Source organism: Corylus avellana, chromosome ca3 (assembly GCF_901000735.1).
Source record: "Corylus avellana chromosome ca3, CavTom2PMs-1.0".
Classification (NCBI taxonomy): domain Eukaryota; kingdom Viridiplantae; phylum Streptophyta; class Magnoliopsida; order Fagales; family Betulaceae; genus Corylus; species Corylus avellana.
The window spans coordinates 34,282,727-34,301,467 of record NC_081543.1 but is presented as its reverse complement, the minus strand read 5'-3'; the positions used below and the strand labels follow the sequence as shown (position 1 = coordinate 34,301,467).

Here is an 18,741-nt window from a genome sequence, read left to right as displayed (position 1 = left end):
TTTGGTCATACTTTTATCTTAGAGTCTGTTTAGGATTGCGTTTGAGAGACTTAAAAGTGATTTTAACACTAAAAAAGTCAATTTGAAAAAAAAAGTACTCGTTTGGTAAAAAAATTAAAGGCGCTTTTAAGGATAAAAAAAAAAAACCTAAAAATAGCCAAAAAATACTATTGGCAAAAAGCTATTTTTGACTTAAAGGTTCTATTATCCCAAACAGGCTCTTAAAGTGTTTTACTTCGATTTTTTTTCTTTCAAAAGTTAGTTCCTAAAATATCTCCAAATTTAATATATATATCATTTTGTTTTGGTTGGAATTTCCCTTCATAGTGGGAAGTACCCTTTATTTGATTATAACTCTTCTTTCTTTCTTTCTTATCATTTATATTTGAGAAAAAAAAAGAAAGAAGAAGTAAAACACTCCCATGAGAGAGATTCCTTAACCAAAGTAAAACTACTTGTCTCATGATCTCATATTCTCATCTCTGATCTTTCCCGTTCAAACACGTCATCTTTACAATCTATATATTAAAAGAAAGAAAGAAAATTCGTTTGTGTTTTTTTTTTTTAATGCTTTTTCTCTCTCTAAATCTTAATTTGTTTTACTATAATATTATTTGCCTCTGTTTCGCAATTTTTGTTCTTTTGTTTATAGGTTCTCTCTCGGTATCCCTGAACGTGCGCGAACGCTCTCCGTGTTCAGTATCATCAAAAAACAGGTTCTTCCCACATCACGAGCTCCTTCTCTCTGTTTATCTGTTTCTCTCTCATTCTTTTACGTGTGTCTCACTGAGTTCAGTTATATTGGGTTTACTTTTATTTCACTGATTTGTAAAAAAATTTCAAGCCTTTTATCTTATTTTTGAGCTTAATACTCAGCTGTTGTGTTCTTATGTGATACTGTATTCCATAGCATATTTTTTTTTTTAAAAAAAAAAAAAACTATTCTTGGTGATTCTTTTGATCGAATGATTTGAAGCCTTGAATTTCTGATCTGGGTTTTGTTTCGTTCGTATGATTTTTGCTCCTTTTGGTTGTTTCATAGGATTATTTTTCTGATTCCGTGTAATGAATTAATTTTGAATTTTTCTGCAAATCCGGTTCTGGGTCTGAAATTTTATGATTTGGGATTGTTCCAAAAAAAGTAAGAAGTTCTCTTTTTTTACATAGTTTGGCAACTATTTTTATCATTGTTGTATATATTCGCTTATTGACAGCAAACAATTTGGCTATTGTTTACTTTGGTTTCATTCCCTGTTGTCGATTTTCTTGAGGTGCCATATCTGTCTCTTCTGGCATATTCTTTTTCAATCTCTTCCTTTTTCTCTATTATTTATCCCTTTTTTGCTAAAACAATTATTGTTTTATTCCTTTATATCTGAAGAGACGGATATGGCACATCAAGAAAATAGACAATAGAAACCGAAGTAAACAATGGCCAAATTGTTTGCTGTCAATAAGCGAACATATACAAAATTTTCTGATATATATATTTAATCTTTATTATTTTTCCCTCTAGCATATTTCTAATTGTTTTTGTCTGTTGACTATTGGTTTCAACTCTTGAGTTCAGCTCCAACAGCTTCTTTTTTCCGGGCTTTAATATTTGCTTTTGATTCCACAGCTATTCTTATATTGGAATATTTTTGAAGAGGGTCTTGATTCAAATTCCAACACCTTGATGGAATGGTCATTCATTATTCTGTTTTGATCTCTGTATCGGGCGAGTAATGAAACTTGGAATGCAAGGATATGATGATTGGAACCCATGATAAGGTTTGGTAATGGGATCCCTAAACATGGAGAAGAAATGGCTATTTCCGCTTGTCATAAGCTCTCTCATTTGTATATTCCTTCTTGCCACTACCTTCAACATGGGTCTTGTTTTTTCACTACACACAATAAATTCAATCTTTGCAATTTTTCCTTCTCGCTTAGCTACAAATCAAACAAGCCCAGTTTTTGCTGAGTCAAAGCTTTCGCAATCTCCACCCCCTCCTGCTCGGCCACAGATTCCTCGTTTCGCTTATTTGGTTTCCGGATCAAAAGGTGATTTGGAAAAGCTTTGGAGAACTCTTCATGCACTATATCATCCAAGGAACCAATATGTTGTTCATTTGGATCTTGAGTCGCCGGCAGAGGAGAGGTTGGAGCTCGCCTCCCGAGTGGAAAAAGAGCCAATTTTTGCTAAGGTTGGGAATGTTTACATGATTACCAAGGCTAATATGGTCACTTATAGAGGGCCCACCATGGTTGCTAATACCCTTCATGCTTGCGCCATTCTGCTCAAGAGGAGTAAGGATTGGGATTGGTTTATCAATCTCAGTGCTTCGGATTATCCTCTTGTCACTCAAGATGGTTAGTATTTATCATTGATCTTGTGACAAAATTATGTTCATATTGGTGTCGTTGTTGTTGTTATTAGTATTATTATTATTAGTAGTAGTTGGTGTTACTACTGTCTTAATTATTGTTATTATTTTTATTACTGCTGCTGTTGTTTTTGTTTTTCTTGTGTGTGAGGGATGTAATAGTTTGTGTTATAACTGTTTATTTAATTTATGTAGACCTTCTTTACACATTTTCGACTTTAAATCGGGATCTGAATTTCGTTGAGCATACAAGCCAGCTAGGATGGAAGGAGTGAGTTGCTCACTCTGTCACTGATCAATCTCCATTCAACACAATAGAACTTCCATGCATATGATGACAAACTACTCTGTACTTGATTGTGTTTTGCAGGGACAAACGTGCAATGCCTTTGATGATAGACCCTGGGCTATACTCGTCAACCAAATCAGATGTCTTCTGGGTCAATCCCCGGAGAAATTTGCCAACAGCATTTAAATTATTTACAGGTAAGGTTTCTTTGCTAACCTATCTTTAGCCTTGTGGTATCTATCCTCTATGATTTTCCATTGATGAGTAATTCTTAAGAAATACATGTATAGAAATTGACAATATTTAAGATAGAACCAATAAAACCCTGTATACCAGGATTTGAGTAAAATGTGCCTCTTTATTGGATTTTGTTGCCTTCCAGAAGATCTTGGAAAGTAGGTTGACTTCTGGCAACTATAATTTATTTTTTTAGTGCTTTTGGGAGGAATTCATCTAGAAATACAAACTATAACTGAAAATGCATATTGTTACTAATTATTCCCTGGATTTTACATTTGCAGCATCTCTTTTTCAGAATCCCCAAAAATCTGGCAATATTATAAATTTTAAGAGTTATTTCAGGGGCGTTAATCTTATTAGTTGAATTCAAACATTGTGATGGTACCGAATTGAAAGCTTCTTATATTTGTTTCAACCAATTCTAGCAATGTGTTGTTTGGTTTCTTCAGCTGTAACCAGGCCTAGGTTTCTTTATCTTAGCTGGTGGGAGGTGTTATTTGTCTCTTTAACAAACCAATACTATTGATTCCAATTAGCCATATAGATAGATTCACGCCTATCCTAACAATTCTGCTTGCAGTGCTTTGCACAAAACAAAACTTCAAAAGTTCGGATATGGTAAGATGTCAGTCACCCCACAGTAGACTTTAGTGGTTGACCCGTAGCAGCAGCTCTATCACACTCCATCTGCATTCATTTATATTTCAGCCACTATGACTTGGGATTATATCCTTCAATTTTTGTTCAATATTTCAAATCTGAACACTTGCATTTTTGGTCGGTACCGCATAATAATATGCCTCCACTTTTCCCTCTTTTTCCCCAAACAATAGAAGTGCTGGGAGAATTTGCCTCAACCTGTATTGGCAATATTTTTTGCTCTTCTGGTTTTTAGTTTATATCCTGAAACTGGCTCTGTGACATTAGATAAGTGCACATTCTTGTTGCAGGTTCGGCATGGATGGTTCTTTCACGTTCATTTGTAGAGTATTGCATCTGGGGTTGGGACAATTTACCTAGGACCCTTCTCATGTACTACACAAACTTCGTCTCCTCCCCTGAGGGCTACTTTCAGACTGTCATATGCAATGCGCCTGAGTTTGCTAAAACTGCAGTCAACCATGACTTGCACTACATTTCTTGGGACAACCCCCCCAAACAGCACCCCCACAGCCTTTCCATCAACGACACAAACAAGATGATTGGTAGCCGTGCTGCATTTGCTCGAAAATTCAAACAAGATGACGCAGCCTTGGATAAGATTGATAAGGATTTACTAGGGCGGAAGAATGGGAGCGTCACCCCTGGTGGTTGGTGCTCTGGCAAACCCAAATGTTCCAAGGTTGGGAACCTGAACAAGCTCAAACCAGGCCCAGGAGCTCAAAGGCTTCGGCGCCTTGTAGCTAGGCTAACATTGACTGCTAGGTTCGGTCAAAATCAGTGTACATAGATTTTATGGAACTTTCTTGCTTGCAGATGGGAAAAGATTTTGAAGAGAGGATTACAATAAGAAGGATTTAATGCTGTAGGTGCAGCGACGCCTCATTCTTGTTAGATTTGAAGGCATGTTAGTGTAGTTATGAGCATAACCATAATTGTTGCCATGATCAGTCAAAGTTGGCACAAGGCCATCCTTCCTTTATTGGGTTCTGATTACGTTGAACATTTACACTGAAATTTTTATGTAGTCTTCTATTCTTTTTGGCATTGTGATATTTCAGATCTATTTTCTACGCACGCCAGAACTTTTGTGTTAGTAATATTCTTCTGGTAATGATGTTTATTACAGACCGCAGAGAGTTGTGAGAAATTTTGCATGTTGATTTGCTTTTAATAAAAGATCTTCTCATGCCACAACTTAAAATGATGTGGTGCAAGTTTTGTGATCAACAAATTTATGATGCTATGACCACATGGGTTGCGTGTGTGCCAGTTAATCTCTCACTGGAGAAAAGAATTTGCTTTGTTCAAGTTAAACGGTTGTTTTCTTAGTAATAAAGCTTTGGGATTATTATAAGTGGAGGTGCAGAAATGTTCTTTAGCTTTATCCCTCAATTCTAATATGACAAGAATCGGAGCTTTTTCAGTGATTAAACTTACAATAATCTGTTCCCAACACTTTTTACTGCTTGCTTTTGCATCAAGGAACCTCAATAGCTATTGAAGAATTTGGATTCTCCAAATGCTGGAAATGCATTTTAGAGTTGTTTGTCGTTCATATAGCAATTATGAAGGCCAGAAAATCTGCTCAAGTGAGCATTAAATCCAACGGCTGTACTTGTATTGTCAACTTTATTTGTATGCAGATTAGTTAAATGTAATTAGCTAATAGGAGCCATTTTTCTCTTTCAACATATTAGCTTCACACTAGTCAATTTACTGTAGCACACTAGCTCACCTTTTTAATATTCTCTCTCTCTCTCTCTCTCTCTCTCTCTCTCCAAAAAGTCACAGAGGCAGAAACGTGCTCTTAGTCATCCCTTCTCCGCCTCTCTCGCCACCGCAAACTCATCTCTTCTTCTCTCTGCTGCCTCACAGATCCTCTCCCTCTCCGTCAACCAAAGCCTTCCACCAACAACTCTACACCCACTCCTCCTCCGCCCTCAAAGACGACCAGTTTCTTCACTCTTCCAATCGGTCTCCCCACTTGTGGCCCAAGTGGTCCACTCTCCTTCACAACCTCTCCCTCACCGGCTACTTCAATGATACTAGTGCTTGCCGTTCGCCAGAGATAGAGCCAACAATTTGGGGTTTGTGTTCCAAGTTCCAATCTGATTTATGAATAGTAGGTTTTCTTGTTTCTTTCTTTTTGATGGTCGTGATGTTCCATTGGTGTGAAAACGGTGGTGTTAAAGAAAACACAAAAAATATTGAAAGCAAAAGGAATGGAACTTAGTAGAGAATGAAATAGAAAATCTATTGAAATTCATATTCAAAAACGAATAAGAAAAATCGTGAGAAAGTGCTTTTTAATTAAGATAAAATACATAGAGATGCTCTCACTGATGGATATGTATATCTGCCAAATAGGAACAATTGTGATGCTTCAGACTTTATTTTTTTGTTAACTTTATCCATGCAGTGCATCACAAGAAGAGGCATAGCCCCATCAAGCAGAAAATGAAAAAAATGTATTTGAAGATCAATTCTATATTTATATAATATCATTGTGAACCGTTGTTAAGCATTACAAAATATACAAGAATTCTGATTTTTATCCACTTTGCTTTCTTTGAATTGCTATCTGCATTACATTTGAACATCACCACCCTCACTCTTCACTTAAACAGCATCCGCTATGATCTAATGCCAAAATTTCTCAAGTTGCTCGGAATCATCGAGCTCTTATAACATTTAAAATCCTGCCTTAGTTTACACAGCTTCGTGCCGTAAGTTTCGTTCACCCCATCTTTCTGCTCTACATCTAATCCTTTTTCCCTAGAATCATGAACGATTTGGAGAGTAGCCAAATCAAACCATCTCCAAAATTTTGATATTCCCTGTGGAATTTGCAGCAACTAAGGTTGAGGACTGGCTGCGCCAACAAACAGAGGAGATGAACTGTGCAGCATCACCCATTTCGTGGCCTGAAAGTGGGTCTGTGTTGTCAAACTTAAATGACAATGCAGGCATGGGGAAGGCTTTGTGATAGATAAACACCTGAGCCACAATGAAGATGAACATACAAGCTGTAAATTAGCAAAAAATCAAGAGCAAATGCATGGCAAGAATGTCTCCATTTTTGTAACAAAAAAAAGAAAAACGTGTGGTCCTCTATCTAACCAAAGAAAAAAAAAAGGTTCTCTTTCATTATTTTTTTTTCCTTGTTCAGTGACCTAGCACATGTAAACTGTCTCTACATGTCTGATTCTGAGAGTTGAAAATCCACAAAAAAACAAAAACAATAAATTGACTGCCAGCCATCACCGAATTTTTTCCTCCTCTTAAGGCACTCTTTTGTGGTATCCACATTCGTACTTTTAGATCAGCAACCACAAATGAAAATGCGGCAGCTATTGGGAACAAAAAAGTGAAAACCTTGACAAAGAGGCTAAGAACATTGGATTAATGAAGAGATGGCCTCAAAACAAGAAGAAAAAGACTAACAAAGAAATGGCAAAGATGGAACAGGATCTAGTTTTTCCAATCCAACAAGAGCAGACAAGGTAGCTTGATGATACACAAGTAGTCAATACAAATGGTTGATTCTAAAAGCTAAAGATCAGGGAATACTAAGTGGAAAGAATAGTGACAATATGTAACAGAATCAATAATAAATATATCACATTTCTAAAAAGAAGACACCTCCCTCTTCACCTACTGCAAAGAAATTGTCACCTCGCTTTTATGTGTCTCAATTTACAGATCTCTGATGCAAATTTGAACATAAATAAACAAAAAAAGGGAGTCTTTTTCTTGGATGAGCTTGTTCTATTCTAGATTCTAGTGGCTCAGGTGATGAGGTATTTCACTATGGAAGAAGAAACATTATTGACAACTACAAATAATTTTTCCATCATAAAGAGAGAAAGGAGGTGCTAGTAAGTTCTGCCGCCAGCAAACTGTAACCTTTTCACCACAAATTGGGTTCAAACATTTGAAGTTTCAAATAAAGATATTACTCCAAAATGATATCTGATGTTCATCATTGTGCCTACCCAGCACAAATTTCTATCTTTAATCAACTTTTTCCACTGAAATACAATTGTGTACACGAGACAGTATTAACTTGTAATTCCAAGAATTGCACTAGGTAACTGTCAGATGTGGACTCTCTTTTCTTAGAGACCATCATTGTAAGGTACATAAGAAAACAGATTTTCTTTAAGAAAATGCAAGCATGGAAATATATCTTCTGGGCTATGCTTCCAACATCTAAGATGGACCCTATTGATCTCTCTCAGCAAGCATGGGACGCCTGATTTTTCTACAAATCAGTCCAGCAATGATAATAAGGGAAAACAAGTCTTTGGTTTCCAAGATAAAAAAGAGAAGGAAACGGCTTACCCTTGTAACAACACTAATGTGAAGAACCTAAGAAAGACAGAAACCAAAAGATGTTTATCGAATTAATAGCCAATATGATATATGAAGTACCTCATTTGTCTCTGAACCAGTAGCAATGTAACCATCAGAAACTGACAAACCCACAAAGTTCTGCAACAAGTAATCAATTATCAGGTAATCATCAGCAATAGATTTATATCAACCATGGGCTTATTTGAATACATACAAAATCTATAAAAACATTAACCAGGATGATTGTCACAAAGATTAATAACTATTTATACAAGATAAGTGGTAACCATCACTACAACAGCCAAGCTGCTTAGCCTGCTTATCCTAAGGCCATTGGGATAAAGAAATATGAGCACCGTATAACAGGATAAGAGTCCAGTGGCCTCATAATTACTGAGGTGCTTCAAACACGTGCATGTCCTTCTCTAAAAGACAATGCAGTGCTACAAATTCCAAATTTTTAGCCAACTATGATTTGCCACATTAGCAACACTCAACAGGTCCACATTGCACTATGTGACCAGATCTGAGGGTTCACATCCCCTCCAGAGCCAACATTGATGCCTTGATGCATTTTGTGCCAGTAGGTGAGAAGCAAGCCAAAGAGAGCTGGCATTGTCAAGGAGGAAGTGTTATTACTACAAGATAGGACTTGTTTCAGATTCCTCCAACATCTTACCTCTAAAAGGAAATAAGTTCTACTCTAGATTCCCTAGAGAATCGCTAGTTCCTCTACCTTTGCCGGGGGTTACACTTGCACCATCCTTTTTGAGGAGGACGAAGTGTTTGAGCTAATGCTTTGGGTATCTTATGTTGGTGGACAAAGGTGAGGTTACACTTCCTGCTCCAAACCTTCTCCTTCAAGAACTCTAGCCCCAGAAGTATAACAAACTCTTACGAATGGAAGAAATTCACCCTAATTTATGCATCACAATCAAGAGAACAGCGTGGGAGAAAAATAATTCTTGTAAGCAGGGACTATTACGGATACTATAACCAATGCATCAGTAGAAAGTCCATCAGGAACTGCATTCGACAGTTTACAATGTATTCAAACATTGTTAAAAAAAAAAAAAAGGCTTGAAAGGCCCCAAGTGATCAAATAATGGAGAAAAAAGATGAATCACTGTCTCCTCATCCTGGTTGAGAAAAACTTTCTTTTGAGAAGATTATCACCAGTCATGACACACTCTAAAGCCGCTGTCCAGATTGGAAAAAAAAAATTTGGCGGGAACACAAACAGACCAAATATGCTTCCAAGGCTAGAAGATATTATTACACTGTCAAAGTCAAATAAATGACAATCTCAAACAATTGGCTCCTTGACAAAGTAAAAACAGCAGGATCCTCCCCTTCTATGATTCTAGCCTCATATACGATCTCAAAAAACTGATCAATTAAACCTATATCTAGCCTCGTATAGGATCTCAAAAATAAAAAATAAAAAAATAAAAAGGAAAAGAAAGAAAGAAATGACCAAATAAATCTAACTCCCAGATCCTTCTACATGTGGGTTCCAATGAAGGTCTTGACCAGATCCTTCTAAATAAATAATTACAGGTGCAATCTTCTCCTCCACAATATTAAACAAGACAGGAGAACCATGCTCAACATTCCAAGACCACACTGCATATCCTGTAAAAAGTGGACTCGTCAACCAGTTCCTGCCTCAAAAGTGAGGAACTCGAATAAAGAACTGCTTCTTAATTTTCTTCCATAGACCCACAGTCCTACACCACAGGACACACAGCAATACCAGATAATGATCAATATCAGCAAATATGCATTGTAGATGAGGGAATATCAAGTCTCATTTCTCCAAACACAACAAACATGGGCCTGATTCCACTAAAACTGCCGTTGTTTAACCATTGCAAAGAGACATCCAAAACCCTTCTTGCACTTTCCTCTTGTAAACTTAATTGTATGAATTTTATCCAGAATTCTAATCATATTAGTGGCAATCTTCCATGGTGGTATCTCCGCTATCACTTCAAACCATATTATGTTTATCAAAATAAGAGTAGGATGAGAGGCTCAACTGCAAAGTAAAAGATCTCATATTGAAAAGAGAAAAAAGAACCAACATGACAATTTACTCTAATTGACATTTGAAACTAGAAATCATCATTAACACAAGGCCCAAAAAATAGGTCATTACCAAGCATCAATCCCACCAAAGTAGGTTTGAAGGAGGGGAGATTTGGATATGATCCTAACATTCATGTCAACAGGAAGTGGCCACTGTCAAGAACTAAACTAGTGGACTTACGCTTGACAATCCTAGGCTTTTAGTATTACACCAAACAAGCCCCTAAAAGGAGTGTTGACAGCATAAAGGACTTCTCAGGAAATCACTAATCCAAGTATTTACCTCAACCAAACATGCTTGATGCTGGAGTTCTTGTGGGATTCAGTGCATTGGTGCATTGGATAACAATCATCAATATATATATATATATATATAGACTCAAGTTTATTTATAGTAGGGGAAAAAAATAAAAAGGAAACTTATGCTAGTGCTGTAACATATGCTTCTTGTAAATGACATGTTCCACTCTTTTGGCGAACAACATATCCATTCAGTAGATAACCATACTTATTTGAGGTTATCATTTAAAATATTTATGATCAAGAAGTAAAATCACAAGTTTCGTTGGTCAGTGTTGGTGGAGAACTCTGAAGCTTTCAGGAATTTCAGTGATAAGGTTGGTCAATAAGCATAAAATTTTAACGTATGTGACACCAAATTCAATCTTTCAGTTGGTGGTGTTATAGAACCAATACCTGACTGGACCAAAAGTTTTTAATTAATCTAAAGTGCTTATCTTTTTGTTTTCTTCTTCGATTATTTTAAGACTTGCTTGCACCAACTAATGATTTAATAATAACAAGAACAAGATAATTAAAAATAATTAAATAACTCAGTGGAGAGAACAATACTTTGCAATGTATGAATGTAGTTGCCCCATATAGTATGATGAGTGACTGTACCTTTACATTTATGTGTCCTGTGAATGATTGGAGTGGAGTGTCAATAACCCGAGATGCACACATTGACAAATCCCAAAGCTTCAGAGTGTTATCCGTGGACGCAGAAACAATATTCATTGGATCTACAAATTTGACATAACTCACAGTCTTGTTGTGTCCAATTAATGTGCACAGAGGAATTTTCAAGTTACGGAGATCATAGTAATAAATTTTATGATCTGCTGAACCAAATGCAAGGGACCGACCCGAATCCAAGGGAAACTGAACACAGCATACATTTGCCTTTGCTTTGATGGTACCAATACTGACTCCCTGCAGTAGCAACCCATGTAAGAGAAAAACTTATCATACATCCAGAAGTAAATATACACATCATGCAATGATATGACTGCAGTACGTTTAGTTTCAAAGCTGACATCCACCAAGTGCAAAAATAGAATTGCCTGATTGATACTCCATAGCTTAACAGAACCATCATCGCTCCCACTGGCCAACATTGTTGGATCTGCTGATGAGAAGTCTATCGACCATACACGCTTCTCATGCTCTCTCATTTCCGTTAGTGCTTGACTTCTTGTCACATCCCATACCTGAACATGATAAGCAATTGAGTTACTACAAAGTAATAGAAAGCTGAAGAATGGAATGGAATGTTAGGTTATAACTACCTGCACAACACCTTCAAAGTTACTCGAAGCAATCTGGCTTTTGATATAACTGTTCCAACATATACTGCTTAGCTTTGATCTACTAGCCAATTCAACTACAGGATAGTGTATATCGCGATCTTCATTTATGATTGTGTCACATTCAAATACTTTAATTTTCTTATTTACACCAGCCGTAGCAAAAAACTCTCCATCACGATCAAAACTGAGAGAGCATACGAGATTGGAAGAATTTAACAGATCCCCTTGCTTCAAGTCTGCCTTAACTTTTAACTTGGTGAAAGATAAATACTTGCACAAACCTTCAAGGAATGGATTTATCCAACCACTTTGTCTACCCTCATTATGCAGCTCTTTCGATGCCAAATTATTAACGGAACTTCTTTCAGTTACAACAATAGACTCCTTACCATCACTACTTAATGGTGAATGTCTGCTCAATGGTTTCCCAGAGTGCTTGATCGGCCTGCATCTTGTCAAAAAGTATGCAGACTCCAGTTTCTTAAAGTTCTTCATTAACCGAGAACTTTTTGAAAGAAAGTTTCCTTTATTTTCACCGAGTGTATCTGACTTCTGGCTATCAACTAGATTATCATCACATTCCTCTATGTTCTGAAGCTGCATTCTTGGTCTATATCGTTTTCTAGACCCCGAGCTAGCTGAATCATCACTATCAACAATATTCATTGATGGAAGAATTGAAACTAAATGATCATCCTTCCGCAATTCTGAGCATGAGCCATCCTTTTTCTTAAGAATTGTTTTCTGCTTCATAACTTCTTCAATATCAGTACACAAAAAGGAAATGGAATCTTGCAACTTATCTACAGCTTCCTGTTTTCTTTGTTGTATAAGCAAAAGGAATTCCAGCAACAATTCTTGCTCCTCTATTCTTTCTCTAAGCTCAATTGCCGCTTCACGTTCTTCTAAATCATCTCTCGGTTCATTAAGGAATTCACTCTGTAACAAATCGCTGCTACACATGGAATAAAATGTAAGACTAAAACTTTTATCTCGTAAAGTTCAATGACAAGTAAAAAATGCATTTATATGACAAGAAACCCCTCCAAGGCAGGACCACTTCGTGTACCCACCCTGGGCCACCCATGTCGGATAAACTTCAAACCCATGCAAAGTGCCATCTCCACACGGATCGGGTGAGACTCCGGTTTTGTCGGCAGGTGTAGCCCCAAGGAATTGTTTGCACCCAAGGAGATTTGAACCTTGGACCTGATGGGGATGCCACCAAGACCAAGGCCCTTACCACTTGAGCCTACCCCTTGAGGTTCATCGCCTCATCTAGTAAAATTTACTAGCAAACTGTCCTATAACTTCTTTTTGAAACTTAATACCGGAATCATCTTCCCCAATTTATAGCCTATTCCCCCACCATCAAAGCATAAATTTATTTCTACTGTTATAAAACTTCATAGTATCAAAAAATAAAATAAACTGACACAGTTCATTGTTAAAAAAAATAAAAAATAAATCCAACTCCAACTACAATTCTGCAAACATCATTACATTAGACATTTCATTTTGTTATATGATTACGCATCATGTAGATTATAAAACTGATTTTTCTTGTTCTATCCCCAATGGTCTTCTCTAATTCGAAAAGTCATCTTCCAGTATCTAACTTTTCAGCATGTCAAAAAAAAAATATATATATATATATAGCATTGGAAACTTTTAAAAAAAAAAGAAAAGAAAAAGGCATGGATATGTAAAATGCATTTTGTTAGAGGAAATTACCCCATTTTTGGCCGACTACTTGGCTCAGGGTGCAATAACCATAAGCAAAATGAAGCTTCTTTTGGCCACTTCAGCAACAATTGAGGAGGAAGAACCCGATGTCTCAGACTAGACATAGTTCTGCTTTTTTCTTCTCTGGAGCTTAATGGACAAAATAACTGCCGAAATTAGAACTATCACATCAGCGCTCAGAAGAAAAGAAACATAAAAGAGCTGTATCACTTCAATTGAACTCTCACTTTTTAATTACTATAATGAAATAAATGAAACAAAAACTGAAAATCCTATTTCAAATTTTGAACATTTAATAAAGTTTGAGAATTTCTTTACAAACCTCAAAGAGAAGAACCCCCAACCGATAAATGTCTGAAGCACAGGAACTTGGAGAACCGGCAACCTCCTCGGGAGTAGTGTACCAATTGTTCTCCATGAGCAATATCTGTTTCATTGGAAATGGTTGGTTCTTTTCTTCTACTTCTTCAATTTTCCCCCTATCTTTGTCTTTATTTTCTTCAGTCTCTTCCAGTAATGCGACACGTGCTGTACAGACTGAGCTTGACTGCATGCAAGTAGTGTCTGATAAAGCATTAGTTGGTGTTGTCACAGATTGAAAAACTTCACTTCCTAAGCTACTTCTTTGTTGATTTGCACCATGGGGAAAGGAAGAGGATGAATTCTTAACCTCCACATTTCGGCTATTTGACCCATCCTCCAAAGAATCAGAACCAGAATCTGAACAAGATGCAGACTCGATGAAGGAGACATGGTTGAAAGAGGACATCACAAAGCAGGAAGGCCGCACATTATGAACAACAATTCCTTGGGAATGTGCTACACTAACATTCTCCACAATTTGCCTAAATATGTGCAAGCATTCAAAGACATCAACAGATCGATCTGGTTTGTCCAACCACTCCCTCAAACTAACATCACCCCATTCTATGGCACGTACAAAAGGGTCAACTGCTACCTCATCCTCAAAAAGTCCAGACAAACCACCTTGGTTTTTGAGATGATCAGTGTGAGCCAACACGACCCTACCTCTCTCCTTTCTAAACAAAGAATCGTGTGATGCATCACCTGACAAGCCAATTCTGTTGGCTCGAAGAACCCTCCGGTTCCTGTCTGAGAGTCCAGAACTATTCAATCCCCTAGAACTATCAGACTTCTGCCAAGCAGACTCAGATGAACCCTCCATTACTATCCACCTATAGCTGCATGAAGACCAGAACATACACATCCAAGAAATGGAGGAATTCTCCGGCTTCTATTACAGTCTCTCACTTCCACCATTACCATTTTGAATCAAAAGCTCATTTTAAGGCTCCAAACATATAAAAGAAACCTGACTTTTCATCAAGATCAACACCTCACCTTGACAAATTCAATGAGAAATATCCTGCCGGGCACAAAAGTAGTGTACTTCAGTATACAAATTTCAGCAAAGCCAATGATAGATGCACCTTCACCACCAACACAATTAATAAACAATATTCAATCAATTCTTAAGAAGTAAAAATAATTTAAAATACCCATCATTCGATATACATTCAGATCCACATATATATGTTCAATTCTTAAGCACAAACAACACTACATGCACCCACTACATACCTATCAAGGAAAAATCAAAGAGATTTTTAGAAAATAAAGAAAACCCAACAGCCATCAGTACATACACTGTAAGACTTCCGCCAAGCAGACTCAGATGAACCCTCCATTAATATCCACCTAGAGCTGCATGAAGAGCGGAAGATACACATCCAAGAAATGGAGGAATTCTCCGACTTCAATTACAGTCTCTCACGTCTACCAGTTGCATTTTAAATCAAAAACTCTTTTTAGGGGGTCCAAACGTATAAAAGAAACTTAACTTTTCATCAAGATAAACACCTCAGCTAGACAAATACAATGGCTTAAAACTAGTGTACTTCAGTATACGAATTTTATAAAAGCCAACAACAGATGCACCTTCACCACCAACACAATTTATAAAGCATATTCAATCAATTCTTGAGAAGTAAAAACAATTTACAGTACCCATTCTTCAATTCTTAAGCACAGACAACACAAGCAACACTACATGCACCCACCATATACCCATCAAAGAAAAATCAAAGAGATTTTAAAAAAAATAAAGAAAACCCAACCGCTAGCAGTACATACACTGTAAGACTTTCTGCCAAGTAGACTCAGATGAACCCTCCATTACCATCCACCTAGAGCTGCGTAAACACCGGAACATACACATCCAAGGAATGGAAGAATTCTCCGACTTCTATTACAGTCTCTCACTTCCACCATTACCATTTTGGATCAAAAACTCCTTTTAGGGGTCCAAGCATATAAAAGAAACCTAACTTTTCATCAAGATCAACACCTCAGCCTGACAATGAGAAATATGCTGCTGGGCACAAAAGTAGTGTACTTCAGTATACGAATTTTATAAAAGCCCACAACAGATGCACCTTCACCACCAACACAATTGATAAAGCATATTCAATCAATTCTTGAGAAGTAAAAACAATTTACAATACCCATTCTTCGATATACATTCACATCCACATATATATTCAATTCTTCAGCACAAACAACACAAGCAACACTACATGCACCCACCATATACCCATCAAAGAAAAATCAAAGCGATTTTTAGAAAATAATGAAAACCCAACAGCCATCAGTACATACACTGTAGGAGAGAGAGAGAGAGAGAGAGAGAGAGATGCCAGTACCACCATGAGAGGATCTCCTGTTTCAGCTAGGCCACCCTGAGAAACAGAACCACACAACAAAAGTTTAGTCGCAGTACTTTCACACCACATGCAAGCTTCACAGCCTCATAAAATTGCCTACACTTGTCTTAACAAAAAAACAAAACAAAATCTCCCTACAAAAAACACAGACCGTTTGTGACTAAAAAGATCAATTTTCCTACAACTTCAAGGGCGTATTCTTTGTATCCTTATTGGGTGACGGGGGTCTCATATATTATTACTTTATTGCCTTCTCCGAAACCTGTGAGGCCAATCTTTGTGATCACCTTCATTATCTTCCCGCTTTATTCCACCCCATATACGTGGCTCAACCACGTCCTCAGAGAACATGAAAACTTATTGGGAACAGAGGCAGGCGAGCAAATTTTATAAAATTTGTGGGCCATCGCATGAAATTCAAAAATATTTCCTGGGTATTGGTAAGAAGGTAAAAATATTATGAAATCCGGGCGAAAACGATGAACTTGCTTTCCCAAAGGGGAAACGTTCGATTAGGTCAGACACCCCCGTTAATTAATGGTAAACAACCGGTGAAAGTTCTATGAAAAACATTAACCTACACGTGGGATCCAACATTATACGCGTCGTGTTATCGCAAAAGATTCAGAATGCGAGACTAATCACTGGAACAAAAGCTTAATTAATTCTAGATTAATGATTTTTATATTCGTCGCACGTTTCTCAAAGACCAACCAGCTATAATTTATTTGTTCTTTTTTCCGAAGAACGATTTAATAAATTAAAAAAGTGATGCTTTTAGCGCACACCATTCCGTTGTTGATGCGGTGGAGCTGACTTGCTTCGATTCAGATTGGTGACGTCATGAGAAGAGTCAAGAGCATAATCTGTATCAACAAGGGTAATTTGGTCAAGAAAAAAAATGGTCATAGTAAAAGAGGAGGGAGATTCGAAATATTGACCTCTACTTTATTAAGCGTGGTCCTGAACTACCCATTGAAGACTTATCATGTTGAGTTTGATGCAAACTTATGATGTTTTTTTTAGGTGTCACGTAATAGTTTAGAATTGATGAATGATAAAGTTTTTCTCATTTATTAAATTAATATTGGTCTTTAGAGCATATAAAAATTATATGCGAAAATTCTCCAAACTCAGTTTGAAAAAATATTTTATGTATTTGATCACCAATTATTGATATCATTAGACCCATTTGGGATTTACATCCCGCTTGTTTGAAAAGACCCAAAAATTATACTAAAATAACTTATTATTTTGTTCAACTTGACTAAATTCAAATCCTTTGTATTGATTAAATTAGGAAGGATCTTGAAAAATTGTGATAATTTTTCCATTATAGTGTTTATCACATGGGAGTATATTGTTGAGAGAGAGAAAGGATAGATCAAACCCTACACCACTATACCCTTTTATAAATGAAATACATTGTATACTTCAGCCAAGTCTGGTGACAAGGTCACTTTGCATGCCATGAAGCCAAGATTACCTAAAACGGTCTAACTTACCGCAAGTTTAGTTTTTATTTCTTGCCAAACCACACAACGCTCTTCATTAATACTAATTTTTGTAACTGAGTAGGCATGGTTGTTGATTCCTCAATTAGCCACCACGTTGGCATTACATGAATGGTACTAGATATTGCAGTCATAATTCTTTATGAGCTCCAATCATCTCTGTTGCCTCATATTAAGCTCCTTTTAAGTGAAGAAATACTTCAAACTCTTATGGTTAGTGAAGATCGCATACTTCTAAGTGAAAAAAATGCTTCAAACTCTTATAATATTGATGCCAACTTTAAGTCATGGGTAGGGTAGTTCGTCTCATAATCTTCTAGCTGGTGTGAGACATATGTCACAACTTTACCAAACTTTACCTTGTTGCATCCGCATGCATCCGAATCCCTTCTAAAAAGCATCACTGTATACACAAACCCTCCTGACTCAAAAGGTAGAGTACAAACAGATGTGGTCACTAATTTATGCTTTAACTTCTGGAAGCTTTCTTCACAATTCTCTATCTAAACATGTAATGCCTTGTGAAATTAACTAACTAGTAATTAACTCCACAGTATACCTCCCGTCTTACTTACTAAGAAATAAGACCAAAGGATCTTAGAATCCTCATCATAAAGCCTATAGCAGAAGACTTTGTCACTTATAAGATAGTCAATTCTACAATTTCATAAATGAACACTTAATAACCTTTATCCTATAAGCACAAGAAAATGAGGTGAACTTTGAATTGCTGAAGCTCCAGCTTAAGATTTGATGATTTTCAATAACTAGCCCAATGGATGCACAAAACCCAAAATACATTTCTTCAACAAAAACCTTAGAGAGGTCAAGAGTAACCTCGATCAATGGCCTCCGGGGCTTTTTCTGAGTTTTTCATGTTTCCAAGAGCCATGTTACCCTGAGCTCAGAATTTATGTATTCAATACACACTAAAAAAATTGCTCTACTGCTTAACTTGCATGACATCTTTGAAAGATCAGTTAGTCCTAGTATGGGGGCTCTTTCTACCGTCATCAAAGCCAATATCCAGCTTTGTAAGCAACCAGAAAAGTGAGAGATGATTATTGTTAATATCGTTTAACTCTTGATTTTGAAATACATCAAATTCAATACTGAAAACACAGTTGCTGGGATCGC

General features: G+C 36.8%; 2 protein-coding genes across 9 annotated transcripts; one reads left to right on the top strand and one right to left on the bottom strand.

The window, feature by feature from the left end:
- Nucleotides 1-565: 565 nt before the first annotated feature.
- Nucleotides 566-4,765, top strand: LOC132175080 (beta-glucuronosyltransferase GlcAT14B-like). Of its 2 annotated transcripts, none has more exons than XM_059586898.1 (5): nucleotides 566-716; nucleotides 1,622-2,355; nucleotides 2,565-2,640; nucleotides 2,740-2,855; nucleotides 3,849-4,765. In XM_059586898.1, the coding sequence occupies exons 2-5, from the start codon at nucleotides 1,782-1,784 to the stop codon at nucleotides 4,346-4,348; spliced, it is 1,266 nt and encodes a 421-aa protein (XP_059442881.1). In that variant the 5' UTR covers nucleotides 566-716; nucleotides 1,622-1,781; the 3' UTR covers nucleotides 4,349-4,765. The 2 variants fall into 2 exon arrangements, with proteins under 2 accessions (XP_059442881.1, XP_059442882.1); XM_059586899.1 differs by lacking the exon at nucleotides 566-716 and adding an exon at nucleotides 978-1,141.
- Nucleotides 4,766-6,028: 1,263 nt separating this feature from the next.
- LOC132173590 (protein SPA1-RELATED 3-like) lies at nucleotides 6,029-16,320 on the bottom strand. 7 transcript variants are annotated; one of them, XM_059585116.1, is made up of 10 exons: nucleotides 16,242-16,280; nucleotides 16,070-16,105; nucleotides 15,501-15,738; nucleotides 13,669-14,733; nucleotides 13,335-13,492; nucleotides 11,580-12,555; nucleotides 11,355-11,501; nucleotides 10,912-11,223; nucleotides 7,996-8,055; nucleotides 6,029-6,558 (listed from the first exon to the last, which is right to left on the bottom strand). In XM_059585116.1, the coding sequence occupies exons 4-10, from the start codon at nucleotides 14,572-14,574 to the stop codon at nucleotides 6,370-6,372; spliced, it is 2,748 nt and encodes a 915-aa protein (XP_059441099.1). In that variant the 5' UTR covers nucleotides 14,575-14,733; nucleotides 15,501-15,738; nucleotides 16,070-16,105; nucleotides 16,242-16,280; the 3' UTR covers nucleotides 6,029-6,369. The 7 variants fall into 7 exon arrangements, with proteins under 7 accessions (XP_059441099.1, XP_059441098.1, XP_059441097.1 ...); XM_059585115.1 differs by having other exon boundaries at nucleotides 15,501-15,741; nucleotides 16,070-16,320; XM_059585114.1 differs by having other exon boundaries at nucleotides 13,669-14,797; nucleotides 16,070-16,320.
- Between the last annotated feature and the right edge of the window lie 2,421 nt (nucleotides 16,321-18,741).

Bases quoted from the DNA above. Each gene is read 5' to 3' on its own strand.
- LOC132175080 (XM_059586898.1), top strand. From the start codon at position 1,782: ATGGGATCCCTAAACATGGAGAAGAAATGGCTATTTCCGCTTGTCATA. The intron at 2,356-2,564 runs GTTAGTATTTAT...TAATTTATGTAG, and splicing joins TCCTCTTGTCACTCAAGATG to ACCTTCTTTACACATTTTCG. The intron at 2,641-2,739 runs GTGAGTTGCTCA...TGTGTTTTGCAG, and splicing joins AGCCAGCTAGGATGGAAGGA to GGACAAACGTGCAATGCCTT.
- LOC132173590 (XM_059585115.1), bottom strand. From the start codon at position 14,574: ATGTGTATGTTCTGGTCTTCATGCAGCTATAGGTGGATAGTAATGGAG. The intron at 13,493-13,668 runs GTTTGTAAAGAA...TAATTTCGGCAG, and splicing joins TGGGGGTTCTTCTCTTTGAG to TTATTTTGTCCATTAAGCTC. The intron at 11,502-11,579 runs GTAGTTATAACC...TATCATGTTCAG, and splicing joins ACTTTGAAGGTGTTGTGCAG to GTATGGGATGTGACAAGAAG.